This window comes from Kogia breviceps, chromosome 12, assembly GCF_026419965.1.
Source record: "Kogia breviceps isolate mKogBre1 chromosome 12, mKogBre1 haplotype 1, whole genome shotgun sequence".
NCBI lineage: Eukaryota > Metazoa > Chordata > Mammalia > Artiodactyla > Physeteridae > Kogia > Kogia breviceps.
In genome coordinates, this window is record NC_081321.1 from 66,893,636 (window position 1) to 66,914,691 (window position 21,056).

At 36.2% G+C, this 21,056-nt stretch overlaps 1 protein-coding gene across 21 annotated transcripts in view; it reads right to left on the reverse strand.

Moving 5' to 3' along the window:
- PPFIA2 (PTPRF interacting protein alpha 2) overlaps nt 1–21,056 on the reverse strand; it is a 437,715-nt gene that overhangs the window by 110,921 nt on the left and 305,738 nt on the right. For all 21 annotated transcript variants that reach the window (XM_067009799.1, XM_059081639.2, XM_059081638.2 and 18 more), the window contains one exon: nt 10,767–10,988. In XM_067009799.1, the coding sequence (XP_066865900.1) occupies nt 10,767–10,988 (222 nt within the window). The remainder of the gene's footprint in view (nt 1–10,766; nt 10,989–21,056) is intronic.

The following is a 21,056-nucleotide window of genomic DNA, read 5'->3' on the forward strand; positions in this document are numbered from 1 at the left end:
TTCACCAATGGACAGATCATCCAAAATGAAAATAAATAAGGAAACGCAAGCTTTAAATGATACATTACACAAGATGGACTTCATGGATATTTATAGGACATTCCATCCAAAAACAACAGAATACACATTTTTCTCAAGTGCTCATGGAACATTCTCCAGGATAGATCATATCTTGGGTCACAAATCAAGCCTTGGTAAATTTAAGAAAATTGAAGTCGTATCAAGTATCTTTTCTGACCATAACACTATGAGACTAGGTATCAATTACAGGGAAAGATTTGTAAAAAATACAAACAACGGAGGCTAAACAATACTTAATAACGAAGTGATCACTGAAGAAATTAAAGATGAAATAAAAAAATACTTAGAAACAAATGACAATGGGGACACGACAACCCAAAACCTATGGGATGCAGCAAAAGCAGTTCTAAGGGGGAAGTTTATAGGAATACAATCCTACCTTAAGAAACAGGAAACATCTCGAATAAATAAGCTAACCTTGCACCTAAAGCAATTAGAGAAAGAAGAATAAAAAAATCCCAAATTTAGCAGGAGGAAAGAAATCATAAAGATCAGATCAGAAATAAATGAAAAAGAAATGAAGGAAATGATAGCAAAGATCAATAAAAGTAAAAGCTGGTTCTTTGAGAAGATAAACAAAATTGATAAACCATTAGCCAGACTCATCAAGAAAAAAAGGGAGAAGCCTCAAATCCATAGAATTAGAAATGAAAAAGGAGAAGTAACAACGGACACTGCAGAAATACAAAAGATTATTAGAGATTACTACAAGCAACTGTATGCCAATAAAATGGAAACCTGGAAGAAATGGACAAATTCTTAGAAATGCACAACCTGCTGAGATTGAACCAAGAAGAAATAGAAAATATGAACAGACCAATCACAAGCACTGAAATTGAAACTGCGATTAAAAATCTTCCAAGAAACAAAAGCCCAGGACCAGACGGCTTCACAGGCGAATTCTATCAAACATTTCGAGAAGAGCTAACACCTATCTTTCTCAAACTCTTCCAAAAGATAGCAGAGGGAGGAACACTCCCAAACTCATTCTATGAGGCCACCATCACCCTGATACCAAAACCAGACAAAGATGTCACAAAGAAGGAAAACTACAGGCCAATATCACTAATGAACATAGATGCAAAAATCCTCAACAAAATACTAGCAAACAGAATCCAACAGCACTTTAAAAGGATCATACACCATGATCAAGTGGAGTTTATTCCAGGAATGCAAGGATTCTTCAATATATGCAAATCAATCAACGTGATACACCATATTAACAAACTGAAGGATAAAAACCATATGATCATCTCAATCTATGCTGAGACAGTTTTTGACAAAATTCAACACCCATTTATGATAAAAACCCTGCAGAAAGTAGGCATAGAGGGAACTTTCCTCAAGATAATAAAGGCCATATATGACAAACCCACAGCGAACATCATCCTCAATGGTGAAAAACTGAAACCATTTCCACTAAGATCAGGAACAAGACAAGGTTGCCCACTCTCACCACTATTATTCAACATAGTTTTGGAAGTTTTAGCCACAGCAATCATAGAAGAAAAAGAAATAAAAGGAATCCAAATCAGAAAAGAAGTAAAGCTGTCAGTGTTTGCAGATGACATGATACTATACATAGAGAATCCTAAAGATGCTACCAGAAAACTGCTAGAGCTAATCAATGAATTTGGTAAAGTAGCAGGATACAAAATTAATGCACAGAAATCTCTGGCATTCCTTTACACTAATGATGAAAAATCTGAAAGTGAAATTTAGAAAACACTCCCATTTACCATTGCAATGAAAAAAATAAAATATCTAGGAATAAGCCTACCTAAGGAGACAAAAGATCTGTACACAGAAAATTATGTCATTGATGAAAGAAATTAAAGATGATACAAATAGATGGAGAGATATACCATGTTCTTGGATTGGAAGAATCAACATTGTGAAAATGACTGTACTACCCAAAGCAATCTACAAATCCAATGCAATTCCTATCAAACTACCACTGGCATTGTTCACAGAACTAGAAGAAAAAATTTCACAATTTGTATGGAAACACAAAAGACCCCGAATAGCCAAAGCAATCTTGAGAACAAAAAATGGAGCTGAAGGAATCAGGCTCCCTGACTTCAGACTATACTACAAAGCTACAGTAATCAAGACAGTATGGTACTGGCACATAAACAGAAATAAAGATCAATGGAACAGGATAGAAAGCCCAGGGATAAACCCACGCACATATGGTCACCTTATCTTTGATAAAGGAGGCAGGAATATACAGTGGAGAAAAGACAGCCTCTTCAATAAGTGGTGCTGGGGAAACTGGACAGGTACATGAAAAGTATGAAAGTAAAACACTCCTTAACACCATACACAAAAAGAAACTCAAAATGGATTAAAGACCTAGATGTAAGGCCAGAAACTATCAAACTCTTAGAGGAAAACATAGGCAGAACACTCTATGACAAAAATCACAGCAAGATCCTTTTTGACTCACCTCCTAGAGAAATGGAACTAAAAACAAAATAAATGAATGGGACCTAATGAAACTTAAAAGTTTTGGCACAGCAAAGGAAACCATAAACAAGATGAAAAGACAACCTTCAGAATGGGAGAAAATATTTGCAAATGAAGCAACTGACAAAGGATTAATCTCCAAAATTTACAAGCAGCTCATGAAGCTCAATAACAAGAACAAAAAAAAACCCAATCCAAAAATGGGCAGAAGACCTAAACAGACATTTCTCCAAAGAAGATATACAGATTGCCAACAAACACATGAAAGAATGCTCAACATCATTAATCATTAGAGAAATGCAAATCAAAATTACAATGAGATATCATTTCACACTTGTCAGAATGGCCATCATCAAAAAATCTACAAACAATAAATGCTGGAGAGGGTGTGGAGAACAGGGGACCCTCTTGCACTGTTGGTGGGAATGTAAATTCATACAGCCACTATGGAGAGCAGTATGGAGGTTCCTTAAAAAACTACAAATAGAACTACCATACGACCCAGCAATCCCACTACTGGGCATATACCCTGAGAAAACCAGAATTCAGAGTCATGTACCAAAATGTTCATTGCAGCTCTATTTACAGTAGCCAGGACATGGAAGCAACCTAAGTGTCCATCAACAGATGAATGGATAAAGAAGATGTGGCACAAATATACAATGGAATATTATTCAGCCATAAAATGAAATGAAATTGAGTTATTTGTAGTGAGGTGGATGGACCTAGAGTCTGTCATACAGAGTGAAGTCAGTCAGAAAGAGAAAAACAAATACTGTATGCTAACACATATATATGGAATCTAAGAAAAAAAAAAGGTCATGAAGAACCTAGGGGTAAGACAGGAATAAAGACACAGACCTGCCAGAGAATGGACTTGAGGATATGGGGAGGGGGAATGGTAAGCTGTGACAAAGTGAGAGAGTGGTATGGACATATATACACTACCAAACGTAAAACAGATAGCTAGTGGGAAGCAGCCTCATAGCACAAGGAGATCAGCTTGGTGCTTTGTGACCACCTAGAGGGGTGGGATAGGGACGTGGGGAGGGAGGGAGATGCAAGAGGGAAGAGATATGGGAACATATGTATATGTATAACTGATCCACTTTGTCATAAAGCAGAAACTAACCCACCATTGTAAAGCAATTATACTCCAATAAAGATGTTAAAAAAAAAAGAAATTTGGACACTGTGGGGGAAAAAAGAATTTCAGGGAAGTGAGATGGGAGGTAGGTGGTGGCTTTGTGTATATGTATGTGTTTTGTGCACATGTGTGTTTAGATTTGTACTCTCTTGATAGTATTTGACTTTGAAAATTATATGTATATAAAAATTATTAATTAAAAAGTCATATTCTACAAAGAAACTCATCATGTTGTTAGTCTCCCTGCCTCCCCCTACCTTGTATTACTTGACTAGGGAATGACACCGTGCTGCATAGAAATTTAGGATCATCCTTGAAAACTCCTCTACCCTAACTCCTACTTAATAGCCTAATCTGTCATCTTGCCATTGGTCTTTTTTCTTGCTTACTTATTCCCAACCTGCTGACCAACTTGCTTCTTGACAATACCTTTGTATGTTCCCCTCCAACTTCAATGTAAAATCTGAGCTACAAAGCCTTGCAAACACATAGCTTAATGTCCTGAAACTTTCTTTATGTACAATATCTCTATGTACTGAGATGAACAGTGAAAAATTCATATTCACTTAGGACTTGGGAACGTGATATCATTTGTAAATAAGGTTTTACAGATGTAATCAAGTTAGGATGAGATCATACAGGATAGGGTGGGCCTTAAATCTAGTGACTGGTGTTCTTACATGGAAAGGAAGATTTGGGGACAGAGATACAGAGAAAAATGCAATGTGAAAGGGAGACAGAGATTGTCTTTATACTGCCACAAGCCAAGAACACCAAGGATTGCTAGCAACCACCAGAAGCTAGAAGATGCAATGAAGAATACTTCACCAGAGCCTTCAGAGGGAATACTGACTGTATGGCTCTGTTGATACCTTGATTTTGGACTTATAGTCTCCAGATCTATGAGAGAATAAATTGCTGTTGTTTTAAGCCATCCCTTTTATTGTAATTTGTTATGGCAGCCCTAGGAAATTAACACACTCTGTGACATTTCTACCTGGAATGAGGTTTTGTTGCCTTTTTGACTACCTTAGTCTTGCTGAACTTCAAGACCAAATTAAAGACTACTTGGTTAATTATGTTAATATTAATATTCAAATGTATGAAACAATTAATCCATCAATTTGGCAAAAATTACCCAAACTAATTTTTTAACATTATATATGCATCCCTAGATTTTAGCCATCCAAATAAAAGCTACTATTTAAAAAGCTTTTGCTTAAGATTTTGACTTTTTCTGTTTCCTATATTTTTTAGTGCAATGAGGGTAGAGTTTTCAATCTTAGACTGTTCCTTCAGAGTGCTGCTTATAATTGTTAATTCTGTATTGTTCATTTCATTTTCATACAGAACTCTGGGACTGTTATGTCAATTTTGTAGCCCAAGAAAAAATTCTAAATTTAGCCTACATATATAAACGTCTTACAAAATTATAATAGCCATAAATTCAGTTAAAGGCATACACGTGTTTCTTTAGAACATGCGCACGAAGTAGTATATACTTGCTTTAAATCCTAGTTTTTGATACTTATTAACCCTGTTATGGGTAAACACTGCTTAGCTTCTCTAAACTTCATCTTATTTCTTTTTTCTTTTTTTTTTTTCGGTTTTTGGTTGGGATGTTAATACATGACATTGTTGTGATATATTTTAAGTACTTTGCATGATGTCTTATGTACAATACACACTCAGTAAATTCTAGCTTCATTATTATTATTTTTTTATTACCATGTACAATACACACTAAATAAATAATAGCTTTTTATTATTACTTATGTATTTTTTTTCTTACTATTATGCCTATAATTAGCTGATCTGACTATGGCATATATTACATATAGGAGTTGTTGGATGTGACTTTGGTATTTCATTTTTAATTCAGTGATTCATATGGGAGGTTCAATTTATAACTGCAGGCTGTGTTGCCAAAAATAAATTTTGAATTTACAAGTTAGAGAAGTATCTTTTCGCTGTGTGTTACTTAGAAATTTTAAAAAAGAAAGCTTTTTCTAGTTCCTGAAAACTGCTGCTTAAAAAAAGGCGAAAAACTGTGAAAAGGATTAATTTTCTCTTAACTTGAAGTTTACGTTAAAACTGAATTTTATTATATCAAATAAATATAATTCTATAGTAACTTAGAGCTAGTAAAGTGAAAAATATAACCCCATGTTTCAGATAATAGAAAAGACAAAACTGATACGTATTCACTCATATAATCACATAGTGAACATTCAAAGAGCTCTTAATAAAAAGTTGGAGTGATAAGCTGTTTTTATTCACAAAATAAAATATAACTGAAATACTTCACAGAAAATTCTAACTCTTTGAATATCAATATATTTAATGAGATATTAGTATCCAAATACCCGATTAGTAAGTAGCCTTCTTGATTAGAGTGGAACAAATATCGTATATTAACGCCTATATGTGGAATCTGGAAAAATGGTACAGATGAACCTATTTGCAGGGCAGGAATAGAGATGCAGACATGGAGAACAGACGTGTGGACATGGGACAGGGGGGAAGGGGGGTCAGATGAATTGGGCGATTGGGATTGACATATATACACTATCATGTGTAAAACAGACAGCTAGTGGGAACCTGCCATATAGCACAGGGAGCTCAGCTCGGTGCCCGGTGGTTACCTAGAAGGGTGGGATGGGGGGGAGGTCCAAGAGGGAGGGGATATGTGTATACATATAGCTGATTCACTTCGTTGTACAGCAGAAACTAACACACCATTGTAAAGCAACTATATCCCAATTTAAAAAAAAGAGTGGAGAGGTAAACTAAGCCTCCATTATGAGACTGACTATATTTTCTAGTCTGGGTACTGTGCCAAGCTTTAACCCTTACTCCAAGAAGTCACAGTCAATTTAAGGAGCGCTTCAGACAAAACTTCAAACGAAAGTAAACTTTGTAAATATACAAGAAATTAAACAGATGTAATCATCACCCTGGCTTAAAAAGAAAAAAAAAAAGTAAATTTTGAATAGATTTATTTCTTGACAAAGAATAACTGCAAAAATATATTCTGAAACCATTAATGAAATATACTTACACAATTTGTTTCAGATATATCAGACATATATTATGCATATATTATGCACATGCACAGCAAAATGCATTTCAGTTTTTAATTATGTGGTCAGTTTTTTCCTATTCTCTATTTTTTCCTAATTAATTCAACAAATAGTTATTGCTTATATCATATATAAATCACACTGGGTTAGCAATGGTATAGGGGTAGCAAGGAGAATCATATTGTTTGTTTTTTCTATTTAAAATCATGCAATCTAGTAGACTTTGTTGTGACCACAGCTCAAGAATACATAAAAGCGAAGTCTGGAGTTTTCAGTGTTATGTGATACCTTTTTAAAGTATGTGATTTTCACATTTTCTTGCTTATTGAAAAGATCAAAAGATTGATTATTTAGGAAGCAGTTTATAGTGCAGCTGCATGTTTTATGACAGTTGCTATCACTGAGTAAATGATTACATCTTGTTGATTTTGGAAGCTGCTCATAGTGGAAGCAGCACAGATTTTGAAGCTGGGTAGTCCTCTATTCTTCCAGGTGCTGGGGGGTGGGGAAGGCAGTGTGTTGGGGAGAATAGTGGATAGGCCTTAGACAAGTTACTTTACATCACCTGAGAAAAATGGGACAATTACAAGTACCTTCCTTAAAGGACAGAAGGAATTAAAGAAATTAAATATAAACCAGGCTCCCATGGCCTGCATCTTGAATCTTATGAGAAGTATTTTATTTGGCCTTCACAGTATGCTTAATACACACACACACACACACACACACACACACACACACACACACAAAACCACACCTGATGCATCTAGAAAGGCAGACAGAGTATAGGCTCCTTGTCCAGGTCTCATTAACCCTATCACTTCCTACTGTTATACCTGGCACTTCACACATTTATATTGTTTGCCAGGCTTTGAAGACATTTGTGTTTGCAAGCCCCCTCAAAGGTGAATGATGAGAAATATTCCTTTCTCATGAAACTCTTGTAAGATATAACTACCCAGAACTTATAGAGCTGATAAGAATAGTTATATTGTAAAAGAGGGGCCTGGTGAGGGCCTGTTGAGGGGCTTCCCTGGTGGCCTGGTGAGGGGTCTCCCTGGTGGTGCAGTGGTTAAGAATCCGCCTGCCAATGCAGGGGACACAGGTTCCATCCCTGGTCCGGGAAGATCCCACATGCTGTGGAGCAACTAAGCTCGTGCATCACAACTACTGAGCCTGCACTCTAGAGCCCACGAGCCACAACTACTGAAGCCCGCATGACTAGAGCCCGTGCTCCACAACAAGAGAAGCCACCGCAATGAGAAGCCCGCGCACCACAACGAAGAGTAGCCCCCACTCACTGCAACTAGAGAAAGCCTGCGCACAGCAATGAAGACCCAACACAGCCCAAAATAAAAACAAATAAATAAACAAATTGAAAAAAAAAAAGAATTCCTGGTGAAAGCAGAACACCTTACCTATGAGAAGGTATTCCTCATTATAAAAAAAAAATTGGCATCAGATAGATGATTGACATTTTAAATCTGACTTAGCTCTTTGTCACCTACATCCAAAGACTATTAGAATCAAAGGGATATTTTTACTTAGGTCATAAGAAAGGGAGAGCTGGAGATACTGGGCTCTACCTGCAAATAATACTGGATTAAACAAGCATTAATAGAACAGTGTTAAGTGAAAGAAAAACAGCTAAATCTGTGGAATAAGAGAATGAAGAAATAGAAAATGAGCAAAAGCTCAAGAAATGGCCCTGGTGGTTTACTAGTCAAAAATCTTAGTGTTCCTTGATAGTAATATAGAAGAGGGGTTAAACTTCACCTACTTTATAAATTCTCTGAGTTTGGGTTGTGGGAGGAGTGAAGATGAGAGATGCATTCCCGAACTGTTAACTCATAAAATGATGCATCATTATCTGTGCAGTGACAGAACCACTTCATGGATTATCTACCTTACTCAGAGATAGTAGGCATTGTTTGGGGACATATTCTGATTTCATCCATGCCTTTTGATGTTTACACCTAACACCCATAAATATCCATCCTTTCAACAAGAGCTTTTGAGTGCCTACTATATACTCAGTTGTGTACATGATTAAAATAGAGCAATGAACAAAACTGGACAAAACAAAAAACCCCAGCTCTTATGAATCTTTATATACAGTGGAGAGGGAAGCATATGACAAACAAGTAAATCAGCAAAGTACATACTGTGTCAGACGGCAGTAATTCTGTGAGATTTTTAAAAAATGAAAGAAGAAGGAGAGTGTATATGTGTAAATACCATGGTTAGGGAACACTTCACTAAGACATTTGAGTAAAAGGCAGAAGGAAAAGAAAATGCAACAGAATAGATCTGGCTTGCTTAAGAGCCCACAGTAACTGAACTGAGTGGATTAAAGTGAAAGAGTAGTAGATGAGTTCCCAGAGGTCAGAGGGTGGGAGTAGAGATTGTACAGGGTTGTTGACCACTGCAAGGACTTTGATTTTACTGTAAGTAGAATAGGTAGCCATTGAAGAGTTTTAAGGAGAAAGTGACTTGAGCTGACTTACACTCAGGCTGCTGTGTTAAGTATAGACTATTAGAATAATCCAATGAGAGATGGTGGTTGTGTGAAATAAGGCAGAGCCATGAAGAGTGTGTGAAGAGGTCACAGGATGGATATATTTTGAAGCTGGAAGTAATAAGATTTATGGATGAAGCAAATGTAGTGTGTGAGTGAAAGAGAGGTACCAAGGACAGTTCCAAGGTTTTTGGTCTAAGCACCAATAATGGAGTTGCCATCAGCTGAGATATGTAAGACTGCAAGTAAGTCTGGCTTCTTGGGGGGAATAGCAGGAAAGCAGTCTTGAGAATATTAATTTTGAGATACCCATTAGAGATCTAGATACAGGCATCTGGAAATCAGGAGAGATAGATAAGGTGGAGATATAAATTGGGAATCTTAAGACCACGGGTAGTTTTTGGAGGTATGAAATGACATGAATTTACCAGGGTAGTTAGAAGGCATTCCTGTTGGGGATGAGAAGTAGAGCCAGTAAAGGAGCCTGAGATGGGGGTAGCAAGTAAAAATGAAGGAAAATCAGGAACAGTGTAGTGTGCTATTAGCCAAGTGAAGAAATACACCAGGAAGTGGTAATTAGATCAAGTGCTTCAAAGGACTGAGAAGTGTCTCCTGGATTCAGCAACATGGAGGTCAAACTGGATAAGAACAGTTTTGATGGGACTGTGGAGGCAAAAGTATGATAAAATGGGCTCAAAGGAGAATTGGAAGAAAAGAATTGGATACATAGAGTCAACTCCAATAACAGCTAGTTAATGATGTGCAAAAGATAAAAGAAATAAAAATATGATTTAAAAGAACGTGTAAAAATGGAAAAGGCGAAAAGTCACAAAATAAAATTTTCACAAATATAGATAATTTTCTTTTTAATTAGAGTGATAACAGTGAAAAGATTCTAAACTTTTCACCTTAGCTGGTAAGATGATTTGGCAATATCACAAATAAGACAACTCCTTGTAATTTTTGTTGTAACTTTAAAGTACCCACTTTTTCAAATAGATGAAGTGATGTTAAGTTTAGTAAGAACTGAACATAGAGAAAGAAAGGTTCCCACTTTCACACATGTACTTTCACATTCACAGATAGAAAACCAAAATAAGAGGGATATTTTTAAAGTAATGTCTTTGCGTATTCCCATCTGCTAAGAGTATAGCAATTCATTATTCGTATCCGAATCTAGGGTTATTTAAAATTAACAGCTTAAAATATTTAAAAAATCATTTAAAAACCTGTAGTTTTTATTACTTCCGAGATTTGATACCAACATTTTATTTCCATACATATTTAAAGGGGTGATGAAGTAAACTATTTTTGCCTTAGTGAACAAGTTTCATAACTAATATAATGCATACTGATTTACGGTCTTTTGAGAAAAGGTAGAGTATATGCCATTAAGGGAAATTATGGAAAAAGCATCTCAGAGACAGCACTCAGGAAGCAAAGACTGAAAGTGTTGCGAATCACTTACCTCCCTAATGTCCCTTTGATACTTAGTGTTCATTTCTTCTGTTTTAATGAGATCCTTTCTTGCTGTCTCTGCTTCCTGTTCCACCTCTCCGACTCGGGAAGAAAGGGCTGCTAAACGTTCTTTCATTTGGGCCATTTCGTAGTTTTGTTTTTCAAGCAATTCTTGTAGTTCAACTATTTGACTTGTTTCATCAGTTGAATCTATAGAACCATTGGACAAACGCTGCAGGAAAAGAGAAAGAAACTGCGCTTAGAATTTTCTTCATCTTTTATTTAAAATTCATGAACTTAAAGATATGAGACTGATAAAGATTTCATACTGAGAAATAAGAACTCTAACAGAACTAGCTTTGGAGGAAAACTAAGTTTCTGAGAAAACTCTTGATTGACATTAAAATATAAAGGTAGATCAGTAATTTTCAAATAGGTTAATAGATGCATTTGAACTGGAAGCTATTATATACGTTACATTATACACAGTTTAGCACAAAGCATGGATATAGCATAAACATTCAATAAGTGGCAGCTATTTTTAAACAATTACATATAAAATTTATTATAAATAATTATTTATGTAACAGCATATTATTATTAAATAATAAATAAGGGCACAGAAACTATGTAATATTCTCTATTTTTATTCAAGATCCTTTGTGAATTTGCAAGTCTTATTTTCAATGACTCTCAGTAAAAGAAAACTTACACTTTTCTTTTAAAGAAAGTTATTCCTGCTGTGAATCTGACCTAGCTGGAACAAAGGTATAGCATAGAAAAGTCTTGCTTTCTATATTGCTATCAACATAAAAGTCATGAGTGCACACAATCCACGGGAAAGAGGCTGAAGAGTTAAAATACTTTGAGACTGATTTTTCCTCTTTTTGAAGGGGCTGCCTGGAAACCAGGGTAACTCATATCTTCAGAAGGATGACCTACAGCCTAGCTGCATTGGAGAAATTTTGTGGTGAAGACAGTGCAGGAACTGGGGAGAAATAAGTGCTAAGAGAAAAAGATCACAATAAACTAGAAATAGGAAAGTACGGAGAAAAAGCAAAAAAAAGTACTATCAATTCTGCTAGAATGCTTGTTTGGAAAATATGAATTCATTCCAGCATGATAGATACATTAAGAAAAATTTGAACATAATGTAACTTTTGTGTTTTCTTATGTACAATCTCATTCCTGATAATCACTAGCTGAATACAGAAAACCAGACCTAGCTGAATCAATCAGTGTAGGAATATACAAAATGCACACATGCACTTTCCTCAAACATCTAACACCAACCTCACACTTCATCAAGCACTTTGAGTCAGACCATCCATATCTGTGTTACACCTGTCTGATTTTAGATACTCCTCCTTCCACCACTTCACAATAGCTCACAGCTATAACCCTTCTGACACCCACTGTGATCAGCAAACTTCAGATCTTTTTTAAAGTAGAGTTAAATTTATCACAGCAGTTATGCAATCCTTAACCATTTAACATGTGTAAAATTGTGCTACTATTTTCAGTATTAGAAACACTAGAAATAGTATCTAGAAATAGTATTCTATTTCTTTTAAAAGTCATTGATAAAGGTTTTAGTGTTGTACTGCAAACCCCTTTCCCCCATAAGCCCTGTGTTTTTTATTTTGCAGTTTTGCATAACTCATGATATTTTGGAATGCAAATGTCATATTAGACAAAACTGACTGTAGGATAAAAGGAGGAGTATAGAAAGCATCACAAAAGCAGTGAGAAAGATAAAATAGAGAGAATGGGAAAGCAAACAAATGGCAAGAGGTATTGGTAAGTCCAGTCACCTAACACGTGGAGAAACAGTTGGACAAATCAAAATTAAAAGGACAGAGAAAGATAGAGTCAGTTTTAAGATAGCATCTTAAGATACCAGTTGGATCTGCAGAATTAGTACTTCGAAAATATTACTGAACTTTTACATTGCAGGTGCCAAACTTCTTATTATCTAGTGAAAGGTGTAAGAGATGTTGGAAAGGATCAAAGATCAGTTGACCAGTTGTTCCTTCAGAGTCTTGATTCCCCTAGCTGCTGGGATTGCTTGCTTGCGGAGGGATCAGAGCTGAGAACATGCCTAGCAATTGCTCTTAGTGGAAGGGAATTGCCTTTCCAAAGTTAAACCCTTCCGTTGGGGCGTGCAATACGACATACAATGCAGAGAAGTATGATTTTGAAGTTAATAAAAACCCAACATTTTAGACAGTTTTTATGAACACAAAACCCAAAAACATTGATAGTGACATTTATATAAGACACTATTATCTGTACATTGAACTGGGAAAAGTTTATTTATATTCATTAGACAGCAATTGAGAACTGGTTTAGGGAGGAAGGCTAGAACGAACTGCCAATCAATTGTGTCCAAATTTAGGATAACTGAGGTATGATATTACAGGATTTCTGTAATAATAGCAAATATCTTCGAACTCTGTATACCACTTACAAGTAATGAGGCAACCTTAAGCTTTAATAGAATTTCTGCCTCCTCACATTGAGAATTTCCTCTAGTCAACTAAAAAATGGCAATTTTTAGAAACTACAAAAATCATTAGAAAATACATTTTTGCAGTGAAAAATGTTTTATGTCATTGAAAAGTTACATTTAAGATTTGAGTCCTTAAGAACTTTGGAGAAACTGAGACTTAGGTAATCACATGAAGTTGATTTGAATTAAAATGCAGAACTTTGAATTCCCAGGTCATTTCATCTACCCTTTACCATATTACTTGTAATCAGAACATAAAAATCAAAACTATAAAATAACACATGCTGGATGGTATTGACAAGTAACAAGAATGTAGTGTGTGTATGTATAGCTATATGAATATACATACAACAGTACACACACACGTGTATAAATTCTACAAATATTTGTTCAGTGCAACTGAATGTTAATTTTCTAATTAGAAAAATGATTATTCCAAATCTGTGCACCTGAAGTCCATTAAAACCTTGTTTAAAAGTTGCAATTTTTTTAATGGGCTCAAGGTAAGAGAAATTTAAGTAAATATAAACAGTAATCAGACAACGGAAATAAAACACTTTCAAAATGTTAACCTCTTCAATTCCTTTAAGTAAGAGATGTGTACTGCATAGTCTTTATGCTTCTTTGGAATTTAGTACTACCCATGGAAAATTTTTGAACAGTCAATTTTTCTCTGAAGTGCTTATTGACATTATATGTTTAAAAATGTGTAATATTTCATCTGTTCAAATCACCTTAAATATATTTTGTGCTGAGCTTAATATATGTTTTCATAATTTCAGAGTGGAAAGGTCATCTTAAACCTGTGGTAGGGCTTCCCTGGTGGCGCAGTGGTTGAGAATCCGCCTGCCGATGCAGGAGACACGGGTTCGTGCCCTGGTCCGGGAAGATCCCACATGCCGCGGAGCAACTAAGCCCGTGAGCCATGGCCGCTGAGCCTGTGCGTCCGGAGCCTGTGCTCCGCAACGGGAGAGGCCACAACAGTGAGAGGCCCGCATACCGCAAAAAAAAACAAAACAAAAAAAAAACAAAAAAAAAAAACCTGTGGTGTACACCTTAGAAAAAGAATATATAACTTGGTTCCAAATCATTATTATCTTGGTCTACCTTTAAAATAAATTGTGGCACTTTAACATAAAGGGCAAATGAGTGAATTAAAGGAAAACCCAATGCTTATTTTAAATAGCTTTATTGAGATCTAATTTACATACCATAAAGTTCAACCATTTCAAGTGTAAATGTCAACGGTGTTTAGAATACTTAAAGAGTTGTGCAACTATAGATGTAATCTAATTTGAGAATATTCTCATTACCCCTAACAGAAACCTCATACCCATTAGCAGTCCCCTAAGAGCAGACCCCCACCCCCAGCCAGCCACTAATCTACTTTCTTTCAATATAGATTTGCATATTATGTACCTTTCACATAAATGGAATCACAGAATAGTCTTTTGTGATTGGCTTTATTCCCTGAACATGTTTCTGAGAGTCATTCATGTTGTGGCATATTATCAGTATTTCATATCTTTTATTGCTGAATAGTATTTTACCATGTGAATATTCTACATGTAATTTATATATTCATCAGTTAATAGACATTTCAATGGTTTCCACCTTTTGACTACTGTGAATAATGCTCCTGTGAACATTTGTGTACAAGCCTTTGTGTGGACATACATTTTCAGTTCTTGTGGAACTCCTAGGAGATTCCTAGGAGAATTCTTCTTCTCCTAGGAGAAGAATTGCTGGATCATATGATAATTCTATGTTTAACATTTTGAAGAAGTATTTCCCAAAGTGGTTGCCCCATTTTACATTCCCACCAGCAATCACGAGAGTTCCAATTCCCCACATCCTCACCAAAACTTGTCTTTTTATTATAGTCATTCTTGTGGGTATGAAGTAGAATCTCCTTGTGGTTTTGATTTGCAATTCCTAATGATTAATTATGTTGAGCATCTTTTCATATGCCTATTGACGTTTTGTGTATTTACTTTGGGGAAATGTCCATTCAAAGTATTTGCCCATTTACTAATTGGGTTATTTGTCTTTTATTATTGAGTTATAAGAATTGCTTATGTATATTTTGGATACAAGTCCTTTGTCAGATATATGACTTACAAATAGTTCTTTCCAGTATTTCAATTATCTTTTTTACTTTCCTGATGGTGCTGTTTGAAAATGTTTCTATTTTTAATGAAGTGCAATTTATCATTTTTTTCCTTTATGTGCTTTTGGTGTTATATCAAGAAGTTATTTCTTAACATAAGTTTATAAAGACTTCAATTTTTTTTTCTTTTAAAGTGTAGAGGCATACATTTAAATTACTAGTTTTCAAAGGCAATAAAGGCTCAGATGATAAAATGTTTTAAATATATATTTTGATTCAATCAATAATTATTTATTGAGCACCTACTATGTGGCAAATGGAAGAAATTAGGTTTTAGGATTTTTAAAAAATATGATGATACGTTCCCAACATTAAGGAAATTTTCATCAAGCAGAGAAGTGACACACAAACAAGCAGTTATTAAGTACTGCAATGAAATATTATCACAGAGTTACGTTTTGCTGACATATTTGTGTTATGGGAGCAGAAAGAAGATACTTTTTGTGACACTCTTTGAGTTGGGTTTTTAAAGGTAAGCAATTATATTTCAAGTAAAATAAGGGAGGGGGTAGTTATTCCAGGAAGGGGAAACAACATGAGCAAAGGCAGGGAGGCATTCTCTGCAGGGGGATTATGAGTAGCCCTGTGTGCAGAGCAAAAGATGTGCTGTGGGGAAATGGGAGGATACAAGACCTGAAAGGGAGGGCCAGCATACATTAAGATGTCCTTAGCTTCTCATATGAAATAGCATGAACTTTGGGTACTAAACAGAATGACAGAGAGTCATCAAAGGTCTTTGAACAGGGAAGTTACCTGTAAACATTTGCTGGCAACCTGTTCATCTCATGATCCTGGTGGTCTGTGTAAAGCCTTTCTTAGCTACCTGTAGTGGACAATTTTTGCTTGCCTGCTCAGCATCCAGTTTTTCTTCCCACTTCCCCACAGTTAGAGTTGCCAGATGAAATGCAGGGTACCCAGTTAAAAAATGTTTTCCTTTGGAATGCACTTTATTATTTTTTTAATTAAAAATATGTTTCCTGTGGTAAAATTCACATAATATAAAACATACTATTTTAAACATATTTAACTGTGCAGTTCAGTGGCACTAAGTAAATTCACATTTTTGTGCAACTCTCACCATCATCCATCTCCCGAATTTTTCACCTACCCAGGTAAATTTGAATTTCAGAGAGACAATGAAAAATTGTTCAGTATAAGACGTCACTTGCAGTATTTGGGTCAAGCATATACTAGGGGAATTGATTATGCAAAGAAAACATTGAGCCTAACCCAGAATGAAAGCATAAATTATGTGTTTACTTGACAAAGGAAACAGAAAAATCAAAAACTGGGAGACACAAGTGGGTATAGGATTTTTAAAGCCACCCGTTGTAGCTAGAATTGAATAGGCTACAGCAAGAAGATGGGAGTGGGTGTAGGTGGAATGATGATAATGAGTTCTTGAGATGATGCGGGTTCTTGAGATCATTGCAGGACTTTGGCTTTTTACTCTGGGTGAGATGGGGACCCTGTGAAGGTGTTGAGCAGAGGAGTGGCATGACTTTAAGAATTTTGGTCTTCAATTAGAAGAATGGTGTTGCCATTTATAGAAAAGGGGGAATCTTCAGAAGAAACTGATTTGGGATTAGGATGGGGTAAAATAAAGAATTGGGTTTTGGAGACAAAGTTTGAGGTAACTTGTGAGATGTCAAAGTGAAGTCTCTTAGGCTGTTGCATGAGCCTGCAGTCAGGAGTAGTCAGTGCATGGATGTTTTCTATGAAAAATTATAACACTGGATGAGATCACCTGTGGAGTCAGAGGGGAGGATCATCAAAGGTGACTAAGAATGTATCTTTAAAGATCTCTTCACATATCACTTTACCAGAGAGGTCTTTTATTCCTGCTACGTAATATGTATTTTGTTTGTTGTCTGTCTCACTCACTAAAATATATATTCCTAAATTTTCTCTCTATCTCAGGCTTAACCTGTATATTCTTGTATGTTCATCTGCTACTCCATTTTCCTGCTTGAATATGAAATAGGCAGTCCAACCAAACTCAGAATGTTCAAAACCAAATTCCTGTGCCTCTTCCCCAAATCTGTTTCACCTTCAACCTTCACCAGCTCAGTTGGTAAAAACTCCATCCTTCCATATGCTTCCACAGGCTGAAAAACTTTGGAGTCTCCACCAAGTCCTCTCTTTTTCTCCCATCTCCTATTTAGTCTATTAGAAAAACATGTTTGCCTTATCTTTGCAATAGAATAAATATGATTCATTTTCATGCTGTCTACTGCTGTCACCTGTTGGGGAAGCAGTCTTCATGAAAGCTGCCAATCCTCTCCAGGATTGCCCAGTCAATGTCCTGCGTCTGGAATATTCCCCTACATGGAAGTTAGGTGTCAAGCTATAACTTGGCCCCAGATTCTTCTTCCTTAGTAGGAGAAACCTTTTCCCTGTTCTAGTATGCCGTGAACTTCCTTGTATTGCATGTGCTATATGTCACCTGGCCAGCCCCATCAGTGTATCTGCCCCTCCTGGGAAGAGAACGGGTCTTCCCCTGCAGCATGAGAGGGGTGCGTGCAGTCCATTGTCCTGCCTCTGTTACAAGGAAGGACCACTTCCCTAGCTATGGGAGATTTGTTCAGGCTACAGATGCTGATCTTGCTGCATCTCTTCTCCTTTCTGTGAGTAGTGTTGTTCTAGTTGGAAAGCTCAAAGGTTGGGAGACACAAGTGGGTTTAGAATTTTCAAGGGGACCCAGTGTGGCTAGAATGGAATGAACTACAGCAAGAGGATGGGAGTGGATATAGATGGGCAGATGATGTGGGTTCTTGAGATCACCATAGAACTTTGACTTTTACTCTGGGTGAGATGGGAACCAGAGGAAGATTCTATGAGCAGAGCAGGGGCAATCTATTAGGAAAACATGTTTGCTTTATCTTTGCAGTACATGTGAATCTTACCCATGTATGCTACCTCTTGTATGTCAAGGAGATCTTTGTTGTCAGTCCTCTTTGCAGACTCTGAAACCCCAGAAGATGCAATAGGCTGAGGTATGTGGGCTCCGACTTCTGGTGGTTGGTACTGTTATGAACTTTGCCATCCTCCATGCAAATCCTCATCTGGGATTGGGAGCTGGTTTTTCCTGCTCAACACCAGCCCTTGTCTGCATCAACTACTCTCACTAGAATCACTGTAATAACCTCCTAACTGGTCTCTTTGCTTCTAACTTTGTCCTTTTATGTTCATTCTTAAAACAACCAGAGTGATCCATGGTGATCTTGTTACATGATAGATAAAGTTATTCCTCTGCCCAAGACACTACAATGGTTTTTCATTCTACTCAGCACAAGAGTGAAAACTTACAGTGAGCAATAGCCACTGCCCCATCCCCCTTCCCCTGCCCTAGTCCCCTCCGCTTCCCCCATGCCTTTACCTCTCTGAACTCTGTCCTACTATTCTCCCATTTGCTCTCTTGCTTCAGCCACACTGACAAACTCATTGTTCCTCTAATAAAGTCAATGACTCTGCCAAGTTACAGTCTTTGCTTAGTTCTTCCTTCTTCTTGGAATGCTCTTCCCCTAGTAACCCACATGACTAAAAAACCTCAACAATTTCAAGGACGCCAATCTTGACCACCTTATTTAAAAGTGCAAACTGTCTCCATCCCTATGTCTCCCTAGGACTCTTGATCCTTTTGTGTTTCTCTAATTTTTTTTTTTATTCAATAGCATTTATCATCTTCTAATATGACAAATGATTTACTTATTTATATTTATTGTTTATTTTCTGCTAACCTCCTCCAACTTGCTGGATTGTAAGCTTCAGGAAGTAAAGAGCCTTTATATATTTACTCTTTGGTGTATCACAAGTGTCTAGAAAGATGCCTGGCACATGATGTAATAGGCTTTTGTTGACTAAATAAATGTTTTGATTACTTCTATGTCTCTAGTGACCAAAACAGCATCTTCCACAAAAATATATTTGTTGGATGAATGAATGAATGTTTCCATTAATGAATATGATGAGTTTTAGGAAAAACAGTAAGGATTCAAAAAAGAAAAGAAATATAGAGACGGGGCTTCCCTGGTGGCGCAGTGGTTGAGAATCTGCCTGCTAATGCAGGGGACACGGGTTCGAGCCCTGGTCTGGGAGGATCCCACATGCCACGGAGCAGCTAGGCCCGTGAGCCACAACTACTGAGCCTGCGCGTCTGGAGCCTGTGCTCTGAAACAACAGAGGCCGCGATAGTGAAAGGTCCACTCACTGCGATGAAGAGTGGCCCCCGCTTGCCACAACTAGAGAAAGCCCTCGCACAGAAACGAAGACCCAACACAGCAAAAATAAATAAATTAATTAATAAACTCCTACCCCCAAAAGAAATATAGAGACAATATACTTAGCTTTCATTGTATAAACTTTATGATGGGGAATTTAGTCTTTTTTTATCCTGTTTTAAAAGCACTATATAGATGAATTATCTACAAGAGTGGAAAAATTTGAAGTAAAATTAGGAAACCATTGTTATAAATTCACCTTAAAACAAATAATATGGTCAAAATAGACAGCCTATGTGTAAGACCAAGTGGAATAAATGAAGCCCCAGAGGCCTCATCATGTCATAGTCACAGTGACTTCTTATGAGATAAAGCCAGGAATTTAGACATGTTCTTCCATATTATACCAGGTAAAAAATGGAAATAGGTCTCTCTTTGAATTTGATAATTTCCGGCAAAATGACCTAACCATTAATATTTTTTTCACTCTACTTCTAGCTTTAGCATATATTAAAGAATAACATGTTTAAAAAACAGTGGTACAGTTAAATTACTAATGTGACCATTTTAATTCTGCATTTTATGCTCCTTTAATGGTTATTACTTATTTTGGGCATATATTTGTGGCCATACATTGCTCTCCTGCCAAAGAATAGCAGTTTGTTAAACATAATAATAAATAATTTTTCACAGTGCTTTTAAGTGATGAGAGTGCCTCTTGAGTGTACAGAATAGAGGGCATTTAAATTGCTAAATTAACATAACAATAATTGATTTCTCCCTTGGATAGATATTTCTTGACAAGCTATTCCAGAGGATTTAGGAGCTATGTTAACTATAAATTTTTAGAGTTCGATGGTGATGCCCATGCGGAATGAATATTTGGTTGACCTTTTTCATTTTCCTCAGGAGCTATTACACTTGGCAGTAGACAATTTTTCCCCAGACTTACTGAGATATAGTTGACATATAACATTGTGTAAGTTTAAGGTGTATAAAGTGATGATTTGATGTATATATACATTGTGAAATGATGACCACAATAAGGTTAGTTAACACAGCCATCACCTCACATGTTTACCATTTTTATTTTGCAGTGAGAATATTTGAGATCTACTGTCTTAGCAACTTTCAAATACACAATACAGTATTGTTAACTACAGTCACTACGGCAGCTGATAATTTAAACTTTATTATGAACATATTTCTGAACTTGACTTGTACATTTTTGACACCTCCCTGACCATGTTTTTCATGACTAAAACATAAGTCTTGGATTCTCTCCTAATGAATTTCAAAAAGCTCTTTTTTCTTTTATGCATTTTACTTCTCATGGTTTATTAATCTTTCTAGAGAAAATAGAAAAAGATGCTAAAAAGTGGAAATTATGAATTTATC